The 13,086-nt window shown below is 40.1% G+C and overlaps 1 protein-coding gene and 1 non-coding gene across 13 annotated transcripts in view; both read left to right on the top strand.

Moving 5' to 3' along the window:
- Window positions 1-13,086, top strand: part of CNOT1 (CCR4-NOT transcription complex subunit 1) — a 61,568-nt gene that overhangs the window by 30,467 nt on the left and 18,015 nt on the right. For 5 of the 12 annotated variants that reach the window (XM_055727023.1, XM_055727017.1, XM_055727022.1 and 2 more), the window contains exons 18-31: window positions 185-386; window positions 802-948; window positions 2,107-2,231; window positions 3,090-3,376; window positions 4,646-4,724; window positions 5,960-6,190; window positions 7,480-7,620; window positions 8,501-8,680; window positions 9,763-9,879; window positions 10,282-10,392; window positions 10,974-11,051; window positions 11,362-11,539; window positions 12,034-12,164; window positions 12,719-13,015. In XM_055727023.1, coding sequence (XP_055582998.1) covers window positions 185-386; window positions 802-948; window positions 2,107-2,231; window positions 3,090-3,376; window positions 4,646-4,724; window positions 5,960-6,190; window positions 7,480-7,620; window positions 8,501-8,680; window positions 9,763-9,879; window positions 10,282-10,392; window positions 10,974-11,051; window positions 11,362-11,539; window positions 12,034-12,164; window positions 12,719-13,015 — 2,304 coding nt within the window. The remainder of the gene's footprint in view (window positions 1-184; window positions 387-801; window positions 949-2,106; window positions 2,232-3,089; window positions 3,377-4,645; window positions 4,725-5,959; window positions 6,191-7,479; window positions 7,621-8,500; window positions 8,681-9,762; window positions 9,880-10,281; window positions 10,393-10,973; window positions 11,052-11,361; window positions 11,540-12,033; window positions 12,165-12,718; window positions 13,016-13,086) is intronic. The other 7 variants (XM_055727026.1, XM_055727027.1, XM_055727021.1 and 4 more) reach the window with 3 other exon arrangements.
- Window positions 9,209-9,345, top strand: LOC114016157 (small nucleolar RNA SNORA46). Its single transcript, XR_003560475.2, has one exon. It is a non-coding gene; the product is annotated as a small nucleolar RNA SNORA46 (small nucleolar RNA).

Here is a 13,086-nt window from a genome sequence, read left to right as displayed (position 1 = left end):
TGAAATCGCATTCTGTAGACAAACTAATCTGGGGTGATCTGGATGACTTCAGAATTTAAAGTAACTCCACAAAAGCTCTTTTCAGGAATATTTTGATATGTAGCTTCTTTATACAAAACCTGCCAAAAATCAGCTTGATCATGGTTTATGGATGTCTGTGTATAATCTTCCTTTCTTCATTCAGATCGACTCGCTTGCAGGAATGGCATCTCTTAGTCTAGGTGGCTCGGCTGCTCCTCATACCCAGAGCATGCAAGGCTTCCCTCCAAACCTGGGCTCTGCATTCAGCACTCCTCAGTCACCAGCAAAAGCATTCCCCCCTCTTTCCACCCAAAACCAGACAACAGGTTTCAGTGGCATTGGAGGACTCTCTTCACAGCTTCCAGGTACTGCTATCCACATGGAGTGGTTTGTATTTTTGATGTATCGGAGCTAAGGCAGTGTTACTGCCATCACTGGGATTACTGGACAAACAGCTGTGTCATGTGGCAGGGAATTAAACAGTCCTTGCTTCTAGGTTCCTGCTGAAATAGCAGTGCAGAATGTTGCAACTGCAGTAGGTAAAAAGTTTGAGAGTCAAGAGGGTGAGTGTTCTGAAAGATTTTAGCAGCGTTATGTTAGGTTGGGACAGATTAAGAATCACTTGAGATAAAACTGCTTGGTATTAGGCAGTTATGAAGCTATATAGCTCAGTTCTTGGAAATTGAGTGCTGGGAGTGTTAAGTGCATCCTGTGAAGGGTGCAACTGAGATGATCAGTTTGATCTTCAGTAGGTGGTCTTACTACGGGTTTGATCTTCAGTAGGTGGTCTTACTACGGGTAGCCTGACTGGCATAGGAACTGGAGCCCTGGGCCTTCCTGCGGTGAACAATGACCCATTCGTGCAAAGGAAGCTGAGCACGTCTGGACTGAACCAGCCTACATTCCAGCAGAGTAAGATGAAACCTTGTAAGTGGTAGTGTTGTCTGTGCCTGTGAAGTGTGACTGTGGTCTGCAGTTAATCTGCATTTATTTCAAGGGAGGCTTAGATCTGTAGGTGGTAAATGTAAGAAATAAGACTCTTGTATGATGGCATTAGTCTGAAAAAGGTGCTTCTAAACTTCTATACTAAAAGCTTTCCGAGTGGCTGGGGGAGTGGGGGTGGCTTTTTTTTTTTTAAAAAAAACCTGTTAGTGTAAAAATGTGACGTTACAGATCTGCATGAACAGTGTTGGTGTCCTTTTTTGTTGTGCTGTGTTGTCAACAAAAGTGTCATCCTGCTCCTTATGGAGAATTGTATGCATCGGGTAAGAGGGTTTTTTGTTTTGTTTGTGACATGGTTAAGCAAAGCTACCTCGGTAAGGTCCTGTTGCAGCAAAGAATTTGACAGGTAAAGCAGCGAATTAGACTGCAACACTGGATGCAAATAAGACTTAACAAAAGTTGGTGGGAAGGTGGTTTTTGGAACAAGTAATTTGGTTCTTAACACTGAGCTATTTATACTTAACTCGTTTATGTCTCTGAAGTATGCTCACAATGAAATGTTGAAGCAATCACATCTTGCCTTTAGGAATCATAGCCATATGCTAAACCTTCCATGCTGCTGTTGGTACATATGTCTCCTTTCACAGCTCCTCTATAAAAGCAAAGTTCCTGATCTTGACAGATACACAGTGCAGGCGGCTGTGGTGACCATTGGTTAATATTTTTGGGCTTGAACACTCAGTATAAACTTGCTTGAAGCTCACTGGCTGGCCTGAAAGCTTGTGTGAAAGTTTGTCTGCATGTTAGTGTTGTGTATCATGCTTTATTTATTCCAGTCCGTTTTGCATTCATTTAGTTTAAGTGTCAGTTGAGGTTAGCTAGGGATGCAGTGGGTTCTAGGAATACAACAGCAGGAGTTAATTCTATCTTAGAATTAAGTTCTTTTACGTAAGTACTATGTATGGAAAACAGAGATATTTTTCTTTTAAAATAACAATTCCTGTCTACTGGAAAGGATCAATACCCTGCTTTTCAGGAGAACTAGCAGGTTCTGTGTAGATTGGTGGAAGAGCTGAAAAGGACTAGGTGCAAATCCTGACTGCCTGAAGTTGTTCTGAGCATGATACCTCTTCCCTTTAACAGCTGACTTATCTCAGGTGTGGCCAGAGGCTAATCAGCACTTTAGCAAAGAAATAGATGATGAGGCAAACAGCTACTTTCAGCGTATTTACAACCATCCACCACATCCGACCATGTCTGTAGATGAGGTGAGTTCTGTTCTGTAGCAGTTGCATCACCTGTCCAAAGACTTGCTATAAAGTTAGTAGCAATTATTCCTTCATGTTTTACTGGAAAATAACAAAGGGCTAGTGGTAGATGCTGGCAGCATTGGGTTTTTTGCATGGTTGAAATGGTGTATTTCTAAGACAGCGTGCTTTCACATTAAACTTGCTTTTGATCATTACATTCAACTTTTGACTTCTGTGGACTGAAGACTAAAGTCTTCATCTAAAGATGTCTAATTAACACTCCTAAAATGATGCTGAGTGGGAAGAGTTCAATGTGGAGTGGAAGCTTTTGCGTTCAAAATAAGTGCTAAAGTATGTTTTTCAACAGTCTATATAAATTATTCTTATAATGAATATATTTGCTTTTCAAGTATCTAAAAATTACTACAACATCCAAATATATAAAGGTATCCTAAGTTCTACCGTCTGAGCTTTGATAATTATTTTGGTTAGTCTCTATGAGAGTAATTATCACTCTGATGTTCTTGCTCTTTGAAGTACTTCAAATATAATTTAATAGATTTATGTGGTTATAAATTATGAAAGACACTGAACATTAATTTTCATTTTTCTAATTTTAAAGCAATGGAGTAGGCGGTCACAAAGTTTTATGTGAAGACAGTTACTTAAAGGGAAAAAAGCTAAAGTCTGAGGTAGAAGCTTATTGTGGTAATGTAGTGTCTTCTGGCTGAAAAGAGGTTTTCTTGAAGCAGTTATTTTGCAGTCTAGCTTGTGGGAGTGCAGTTTACCTTAGTTACAAGCACTGTTGAAACCTGAAGGTGTGGAAGGGCTGAAACAAAGCAAATCTGTTAGTAACAATTTCCAATTTCTTTGTAGGTCTTGGAAATGCTGCAGAGGTTTAAGGACTCCAACATTAAACGGGAACGAGAAGTGTTTAACTGTATGCTGAGGAACTTGTTTGAGGAATACCGTTTCTTTCCCCAGTACCCAGATAAAGAGCTGCACATAACAGCCTGCCTCTTCGGTGGGATAATAGAGAAAGGACTGGTTACTTATATGGCATTGGGCCTGGCCCTACGCTATGTTCTTGAAGCCTTACGAAAGCCTTTTGCATCCAAAATGTACTATTTTGGTATTGCTGCACTAGATAGATTTAAAAATAGGTGAGTGTGGGTTTTGGTAATACTTGTAGCAGTGCCTGTAATGTCTTGATAACCTTGAACCTGCTCTGATTATGCAGTACAAGATTGCTTATATGTGTTTGATATTTACAGGTCTCAATGTCAGGATTACTTTAAAGATATGATGAGCTGAAACAAAATATGCTAATGTGTTAGTTAAAGGGTGACTTAATTTAAATCAGAATGTTCAGTGCAGTACCTGCATAAACGTGGGACAAACTGGGATGCTGAAACTACTTGGTGGACTTTGTTTATAAAAACAATTTGGTGATGGGTTGTTAGATGAAGTTGTTAGCTTGTTAGAAATGGGGTGAATGTAGTTACAGGTGCTTTCTACTGAAGTGCTATTTATGTGATTCATTACTGAAAGACTGGCTAGGAACTAAGCTCTAGGACTTTGGTTGTACACAAATCTCAAGAATAGCAAAAAGTGTCTCAAGAAAAGCTTTCTCAAAGCTTGTAATAGATTGCAGGTAAAGGAAACTCTCAAGGCAGGCTGCTATAGTAGGCAGGATTATACACCTGTCAGAAAAGGCTTTGTTCTGGGGGAAGATAGTTGAACTTGAAAGGTGTTATAAAGCTTCTTGGAATTATTTAATGACTAGAAATGTGTGGACTCATAAGCAAGGAGCACATTATCTTCTGTCCTTATTCTCCTTTCAACATTCATCTGCCCTGCAGTATTTAATCTGTAATAAAAGCTGTTGCTTGCGTCATTCATGGAAGACACTTAAGGCTGACATACTTGAGTCCTAGCCACCATCTTACTCTTCTTAAGAACCATTTTAAGTGGAACATAAAGATTTTACTGTCAATCAGTGGTAGCATCTAGCGTTTGTAAGTAGAACTATAACAATTGGTGTGCGTAGGTGAAGAAGCTTCTGTCTTGGGTGTTAGGGGCACTCTGGTTTGTTGTTTAAAATGCACTGAGCCAAACTACAAATTACTTACCCAATAATCTTACTGCAAATACGGAATATAAATGCAATCTTGTGCTCAGTCAGAAGTATAAGAGATGTAGGATGAGTTACTGCAAATAAACCTTTTATTTTGCTGTTAATTTCAAATGAGTTTTGCAACAAAAAGTACTTTGTGGAAAATGCTTTGTTTGTAGTACAACTGCTGTAAGGAGTCCAGAAGTAATTCTGTGATTCTGTATGGGAATGACATATCAGTGTTATTTGTATTTCTCTCTAATACTGTTTCTGATCTGGGCTTGTGGTTCTGACTAATGTGTATTTTGTTTGACAGATTGAAGGACTATCCCCAGTATTGTCAGCACTTGGCTTCTATTAGTCACTTTATACAGTTCCCACATCATTTACAGGAGGTGAGTGTTCACATTAGCACACTAGCTTTCTATGATTTTACATTCTTTTGAGCAAATTCCTGTTTTCCTTTGGAAAAAGTCACCTGTCACAATTTTAGGCAGTGTACATCCACCAAATCAAATGCCTTTTAAAGGTTTTGCTGTGGGATAGAGTGGGCAGGTGAAGGTGGTTATCTGGTACCTCTTCTGTTTCCACAAATCTGTTTGGGTTCCTTATGTTGAAATAGCTGCCTGAATATAAGTGTTATCAGCCAGTGCACAAGGCTATGCACAAAGGTTTTGAAGTGCTTCAGTGGATTCATATTCCAGTCCCTTAAGGATTTGGAGTTTTCCTCTAAAATGGAGGGCATTCAGCTGGGTTAATACAGTTTCTTACTCAGACCTGCCTGCTAAAATAATCCAGAAAAAGGTGAGAGAAATTTTGCTTCTGAAGGTCTGGTCAGGATAATGGGAATACCCTGTAGTCCAAAGCAGTGTTGATTGCTTTCATTGGTAGAAGTGCAGAAAAGCTAATGGGAGTGGCAGAGCTTGAGAGCATCATGTAAATGATGAAAAATGTTCAGCTCTTAAGGTAGGTAGGCCACCTACCCAAAGCTGCAAAGTCCAGTAGCAGTCTCAGTTACACTAACAGGTTTCAGATTGTATCTGTTAAATGACAGCATGTTGTCTAATGTTACCAGTTTCTGGGTAAATGTATTACAGCAGGGAAGAAACCCATTTTCTACTGTGCAGCTAGTTTAGAAGATGTAAAATTTTGAAGTTGGCAGTTTCAGAACTATGGTTTTGCTTATTAATTCTGAACTTCAGACTTCACTGTTTCTATGTGGCTGTAGGAGTCCTTGGGCAAGACTTCTTACCTGCATTGTAGCCAGTTACTTGATACGCAGTTCTCGGGCTCTATCCCCTCTTCTGCTCTGCTATCCCAGGCCTGCAGGGATGGGGGGTTTTGGGTAGCTCTCTGTAAAATTTTAAGGATGTCATGTCTCTTGATGCTTGGCATAAACCTATTGAGGTCAGAGGTAGAGCCTGAGGCTCCTCTCCAGTAAGAAAGTAAGTAGTGACAAGATGTGCTTTATAAGGGTACGCAATTGTGGTTTGCAGATTCCCTTAACAGCATTAGTGTCAGGTATTTTTCAAGTTTGTTGGCAAACCTGTATACTGCTCATGCTAAAATTCAACCTGTAGTTCTGTTGTTGCGTGTAAACTTATGTATGTGCTTGTTCACCCTGTTCTAGTACATAGAATATGGACAGCAATCCAGAGATCCTCCTGTGAAGATGCAGGGTTCAATCACCACCCCTGGAAGTATTGCACTTGCCCAGGCTCAAGCCCAGGCCCAGGTTCCAGCAAAAGCTCCTCTTGCTGGCCAAGTCAGCACTATAGTAACCACCTCAACCACCACCACTGTTGCAAAAACCATTACAATCACCCGACCAACTGGAGTCAGCTTCAAGAAAGATGTGCCAGTAAGCGTTCTGTCACTGTCGTGCTCTTACTGGAGAAGCAAAGGAGTTGCTTCTCTAGATTGAGTCATTGGTCTGGACTGAGTGTGTATAGACAAAATTCGATTTAATTTCTATACTACAGGTTTTCAGACTGTGATCTGTATTTTGTGTAAAGTATAGAACCTTCTAAAATATGACCAGCACTTTCGTAGAGGGAGTATAAACTATAGAATTACTATGCCGTCAAGCAGAAATATGTTTATTAAGGCTTTAATTACTAGGACAATTACGGAACTGTCATTTCTATTAATGACTTGCAATAGGACTCTTGGGGCTTGAACACTTACTGCACACTAAATGACATTTGTCCTAGCAGTTCTAACTGCATTAAGTTGTTTAAATCTTTTGTCACTTGGGTAAACAGATCTCTGAACTGCTAGTCAGAGTTATTACAGGGTTGTCAGATTGATGGTATTGGCTACTTCACAGAAAGTGTTGGGCCACACTTGATCCCATGTGTATGCTGAGGATGTGTAGAGCTGTTACTGTGTGATAACTGATGTACCGTAAAGTCAAGCCTGTCTTGCTTCCTGGTACTGTTTCTGTATGGTTCTCTTAAAAGCAGCTCTTCAAACTAAAGGAGGTAAAAGCCAAAGGTAGCTGAAAGTGCTGTGAAGTGGGACACAGTTCAGTGTGCCTGATTGCCATGTAGATGACATAATTGAGGTGGTTATATTTTTCCTGCTTTAAGCTCAAGTCATAATTGATGTTTAAATCTGTATCCCCTTTCCCCTTAATTGCAACATACCAGGTGCTAAAACCATTGGGTTCAGACCTGCAGCTGTAGGGACATGGATCACATCCTGTTGACTTGCAGTTGGTGTGCTCTCACAGTAACAAACCTCTGGGATTTCTCCTTCCCAGATCAGCACTGAAGTGCTCCTGGAGGCTCACTGCTGGATGCAGTACTGCTCATAATTGTATGGTGATTTTTCTCCAGGCTAAGAGTGTATGCATATGCGGGCTGTTAGGCTAATGTGTGCCATTGCAGTGGCAGCTATTATATATGAATGTAAGCTGGAGTGGTTTTTGTACAGCAGCATTCCTCTGCTGAGTATTGATCACAGTTTGTGGAATGAAAAAAAGCCCAACCACTTGGCTCCATTAGAGTGCTGCTGAAAATGAATCTGAGACAGTAGACGTCAGCTGATAAAGCTCAGTTCTTTTTTTGCTTGACAGAACAGAGCAAAAGTTTCTTCTTACGTTCCCTCTGGATACTATCTATTCTTAACTACTTGTTCTTCTTCCAGCCTTCCATTAATACTACCAACATTGATACGCTGTTAGTAGCAACAGATCAAACTGAGAGAATTGTGGAACCTCCAGAAAATGTCCAGGAAAAAATTGCTTTCATCTTCAATAATCTGTCCCAGTCAAATATGACACAGAAGGCAAGTATGGAAGAACAGCAGTGAGATAAATTTTTTACTTCCGGAAATCCATTCTAAAGTGGTGGGTGATGATGTTTCTACAAAAATTCCAACTTGCGAAAAATTAGGAGGGTGCACACTGTAAAGAAGTAGTAGCTTTCAACACTTTCTGCCTCAACCTGTTTGGAGATACAATTTTTCAGGGAAAGAAGAGGTGGATAAAATATACTTGGTTTTAATCTTGCTTTCTCCTGCAACTTTCCTTGCTTCTGTATAGCCAGATCCTTTGTACTGAAGTATGTCCATAACACTTTGCTTTCAGGAAAGCACTTCTAGCAGATGCCTAGCATAATTGCTGGACAGTCCTTTCTGATGTGTTTTTTCATTTGAAAGAACTGGAAAATATTACTGCAAGTTTCTGAAAAAAATTAATGCACGTTTGAACATTCACATCACAAATGGGCTGGGTATCATTTAATAGTGCAAGGTTATGCTGATGGACTTCTATATTTCAAGCTGAAATTCAGGGAGTTTTTTCTGAACTAGTGGAAATTGGCAGTACTGCTGCCACCTGTGCTATCTGCCTTGTGGACAGATGGTGTTCATGTAAGATACTGATACTTATTTTGCACTCAGCTGGTAAAAAGCTGAGAAGTAGGGGAAAGGTAAACTCTTATGCCTTGCTGATTTTTTTGTTATGATTAAGTCCTTACTGGTTGACAAGATACTTGGATAAAGAGACACTGATTTCAGAGGATTTCTTTTTTAAACAAAAAAAACCCCTATGTTAGTGTTAAAAGCGATTAACTGACCATGACTGTGGCTGTCAGAGCTGACCTCAGAAATTCTTGGTCATCTTCTCATGTCTTCTGTGCATACTTTTTTCTTTGGTTGGAGATAGGTTGAAGAATTGAAGGAAACGGTGAAAGAAGAGTTCATGCCTTGGGTGTCACAGTATCTTGTGATGAAGAGAGTCAGTATTGAGCCTAATTTCCACAGCTTATATTCAAACTTCCTTGACACACTTAAGAATCCGGAGTTTAATAAAATGGTTTTGAATGAAACCTACAGAAATATCAAGGTGAGTAGTGCAAGTTTTCTAATACTTAGGTAGCTTTAAAGATTCAGGAGTGTGCTGTTCTCATGCTGTTTGCTTACTGTATTGCTGATCTTCAAATACAGAATATCATTCAAAAATCTACTTGCTAGAATACAACTAAGCTAACAGGTTACCTTCATGAATACTAGGGTTTTTCAACTTTCAGTTAGGAGTGTGCCAAAGACTTAATTCAGATTGTGTAATGAGAGGGCAAATCTGCATTTGAATTCATATATGTAGGTGGACTCTTAAATCTGTGTGAAGCTTGCAAATTATAACCTAGGGGGAAATTGCTTATGGTCTAGTTCTTTTTGTGCAGGGAAAATATGTAGATAAGAAGACCACACTCTGCTGTTTTGTTGTTCAAAGAAGAATGAAGAGAAGGGGATGGTTTAGAAAGTGGGTGTGTAACAACCAAAATTTACTAGAGGTCTAAGGAAATGTGAAGGGGAGGAGGAGGAGGGAGAAGTGGTAGCCCAGAAGAGATGAGTAGATGAAACAGGTTTGTCAAGCACTATTTTTAAACCTATTGGTGGAATTTCCTGACCACCATGGGTTACGCTATAGTGCAAAAGAATCTCCTGGCTCTTTATAGCACAGCTGACCTTGCTCTGTTCAGCTGATGCTACTCTGAAACAGGAACAGAACTCACAGCAGAATACTTGGACACAATTTAAGTCTTGAAATGAGAGTTGAGTGTTTCCCAAGAAGTGCAAACTGTTGCCTTCAGGTCTGTGATGAAGCATTAAGAGGAATATTGCCTTTGCAAGTTATACTTCACTAAGTGAGTAGTCATAACAGTTTTGACAGAATAAGTGGTAAGGTCTGGGAAAGTTTAATCCTCTTTTTCTTTTTAATAGTCTTGAGAGAAAGGCGTTTTGAAATTGTTACAGGTCGCTGCCTTCTAGTGAAGGCTGCTCTTGAGACTATCTAATGTGACTGAAGCTCAGAACTTAATGTTCTAAAACTTACAGTCTTCATTCAGATCAGTTGTTGGATTTGGTTTTCAGTCTCATTATCTTCTAGCTGTTGCTTGAGTTGCTTTTCTTGTTTTTTTTCATTAGGTACTACTGACATCAGATAAAGCTGCAGCCAACTTCTCAGACCGTTCCTTGTTAAAGAACCTTGGCCACTGGCTGGGAATGATTACGCTGGCTAAAAATAAGCCTATCTTGCACACGGTGAGCTTCTGTCCTTACAGATTTGTTGAGCATGAATTGGTATGCTGTTATGAGGTAGCATAGGATGTTTGGGAAATTTTATCCCTTACTGGTGCCTCTTTGTGTGCGAAGTACAAAGTATGATTCCACAGTTGGTCATTAATTTAAGGCTTCTAAATATTTTTTTATATGAGAAGAGTTAGTAATTCTTGCCAAAATAAACGTCTCTTGTAAAATTGTATATCTGTAAATATTTGTTCAGAAAGTAACTGCTGCTTAGCAGTCAGTAAAATTCAAGGACTCTCTTGGCTTAACCTGGCCTTTATGTCCAATAAGGAAATAGTGTGTAAGTAGAATTTTTGTAGTGTGCTTGCTGTTTTCTCCATCCTCTTCCCCTTTTCAATTGTTGATGGTATTTTTCAGGATTTGGATGTGAAATCGCTACTACTGGAAGCATACGTTAAGGGACAGCAGGAATTGCTTTATGTAGTTCCATTTGTTGCCAAAGTCTTAGAATCCAGTGTCAGGAGTGTGGTAAGTGACTTGAACAATAACTTCTGTCAGCAAAAAGTGGCAAAATCAGTATTGCAGAAAGTAATTAGCTTTTTTCACAAATTGAAAATTGAATTAATTTCATGGAGGGAATGAAAAGGGGTGTAAGGACTTAAAAGTGAGGGAGTGAGGTTCTGGGAAAAGTACATGGCCCATGCATTTTTGCAGTCTAAATAGGTGGTGTCAGCTGAACTGTGCTGTGGTATCCCCGATCAGAACTCTGTTGAGAAAAGGAAAGGGTGCTACTGAAGATGTGCTAGGATATATTCTTCACTATTTCTTTTAAATTCCTCCTACTCCTCTTTGATCAGCTCTTGTCAGTTCCTCTTGACAGAACTGATCTCTTGAAAGGACCAGGTCATTGTGTTTCCAGTTCAATGGTCAGCTAGCTTCCTAATCCATTTCCAGTCAGACAATAGTCATTTTAACCCTAATTGCAGCTGTACAAACTTTTCCACAGCTGTATGCACACATAGCTGTTCATCTTTCAAAATTTTCCAGTCATAAGTTATCTAGATGGTTCAAGAAGTCTATATAATACTGCTTTCCTCTTTCTCTTGTAGGTCTTCAGGCCTCCAAACCCATGGACAATGGCCATTATGAATGTTTTAGCTGAGCTACATCAAGAACACGATCTAAAAGTAAACTTCTATTTTTCTTTTCTATACCTACTGAATATGAGATTTTCCTGACATACCAGTCAAGAAGGATGTTGCGAAAGACCAAATTTCACTACTTATGGGGAGAATTGGGCATTGCTTAATTTGGTAGAACTTGGATGGAACTTTTCTTGTGTGAGGTCAGCATGCAAGATACTTGCCTAATCCTTAGTCACTATTAAAGTCTCTAAAAGGCATGGGGTTAAGAATGGGAAGCTTGGGAATCCAGTGGCCCAGTAAATGTTTCGGGTATTTTCCTTGTCACATAACCTAAACTAGAATTGTTGTGCAGCTGAATCTGAAGTTTGAGATTGAGGTGCTCTGCAAGAATCTTGCACTAGACATCAATGAGCTGAAACCTGGAAGTCTCCTGAAAGATAAGGATCGTCTGAAAAATCTGGATGAACAGCTGTCTGCTCCAAAGAAGGATGTGAAGCAGTCAGAAGAGCTGCCACCCATCACAACAACTAGTAAGTCCATTTCATATAAAATCCAGACCCACACTACAGAAGTTCAAGTAAGATGGGTTATGCTATTGCAAAGAAGAATGTGAAGCTACATACACTGTTGTTAACATTGCTGAATGCTTGGGAGCACTTGAATAATTTTGTAGTAGAAGTAGGTGTACCGAGTTTGGAGATGGGACAGGAATGGAAGCCATCCAGAGAGCTAAATCTACATATGCTGTGTGTAGCTGCTACTTAAAAGGGAGTGAAGCAGGATGATCTATTAACAAGACATCGGGGGCTAAACTGTGTCATAACACACATCTCTGAGGCTGGTTTGGTACTAATCATTGGGAAAAGAGAATAAAAATGGCTTGATAAGCCTAGGAGGCTTCATGATCAGACTGCAAAACCTTTGTTTCTTGGTCACTTGCTGGTTTAAGTGACAGTTATATGCTTCCAGTGTAAGTATTTGCTTTTCAGTAATGGTTCAATACAAACACTCTTGTATTCCACAGCTGCTTCTACAACTCCAGCTACCAGCACCACTTGTACAGCCACGGTTCCTCCACAGCCCCAGTACAGTTATCACGACATCAATGTCTATTCTTTAGGAGGGTTGGCTCCACATATTACCTTAAATCCAACGGTAAGTTTTAGACCTGGTTTGGTTTGCTAAAAGAATTCTTGCCACCAGTGTTGGCACAGATCTCAGCTGGTGGGAGCAGCATTTTATAAGTTGAAGTTACTGAAGAGCCACTTCTCAAAAGCAATGGGGAGAGTGAATGCTAACAAGTAATCAAATGGAGGACTTCAGGGGTCATTAGTCATTGCATTAGGAATGTTAGATGGTCAAGTGATCTTCACTGTGACATGAGTAACCAATTAATTTCTGGCAATAAGTGTCAGTTGGGATAGTTGCTATTGGGACTTAAGTTTATAAGGAGCTTCTGTACTCCAGTCAGCAGCTTAGCTCCTAAGTTAGTCTGTCCATTGTGTTCAGCTGAGACTTTGGAAGAAAAATGGTCGTGTCTCAGTTTCAGAATTACCAAACGTTGTGATGGCTGCACATGGAATGCAGGAGTACTGCGCTGTAGTCGAGCTGTAACAGTAAGCTTAATTGTTCAGAAAGTGTAAATGTCTAGGGTAGATGGGATTCTAGTTTACTTTATTCTCACTTAACTTTCCCTACTCCTCCTCCAGATTCCACTGTTTCAAGCCCACCCGCAGTTGAAGCAGTGTGTGCGGCAGGCGATCGAGCGAGCAGTGCAAGAGCTTGTCCATCCGGTGGTCGATCGATCCATTAAGATTGCCATGACTACTTGTGAGCAGATAGTCAGGAAGGATTTTGCACTGGATTCAGAGGAGTCACGAATGCGTGTGGCTGCACACCATATGATGCGGAACCTGACTGCTGGGATGGCCATGATTACCTGCAGGGAACCTTTGCTGATGAGCATAGCTACCAACTTGAAAAATAGTTTTGCTACTGCGCTGAGGGTAAGAGTCGCATCATCTGAAGCTTATTTCTAGCTTCTAGGACTGTAGACATCCAGCATTAGCAAATAAGT

Source organism: Falco cherrug, chromosome 14 (genome assembly GCF_023634085.1).
Source record: "Falco cherrug isolate bFalChe1 chromosome 14, bFalChe1.pri, whole genome shotgun sequence".
Lineage (NCBI taxonomy): Eukaryota > Metazoa > Chordata > Aves > Falconiformes > Falconidae > Falco > Falco cherrug.
Note: the sequence above shows the minus strand (reverse complement) of the source record. Positions and strands in the feature narration are given on the sequence as shown.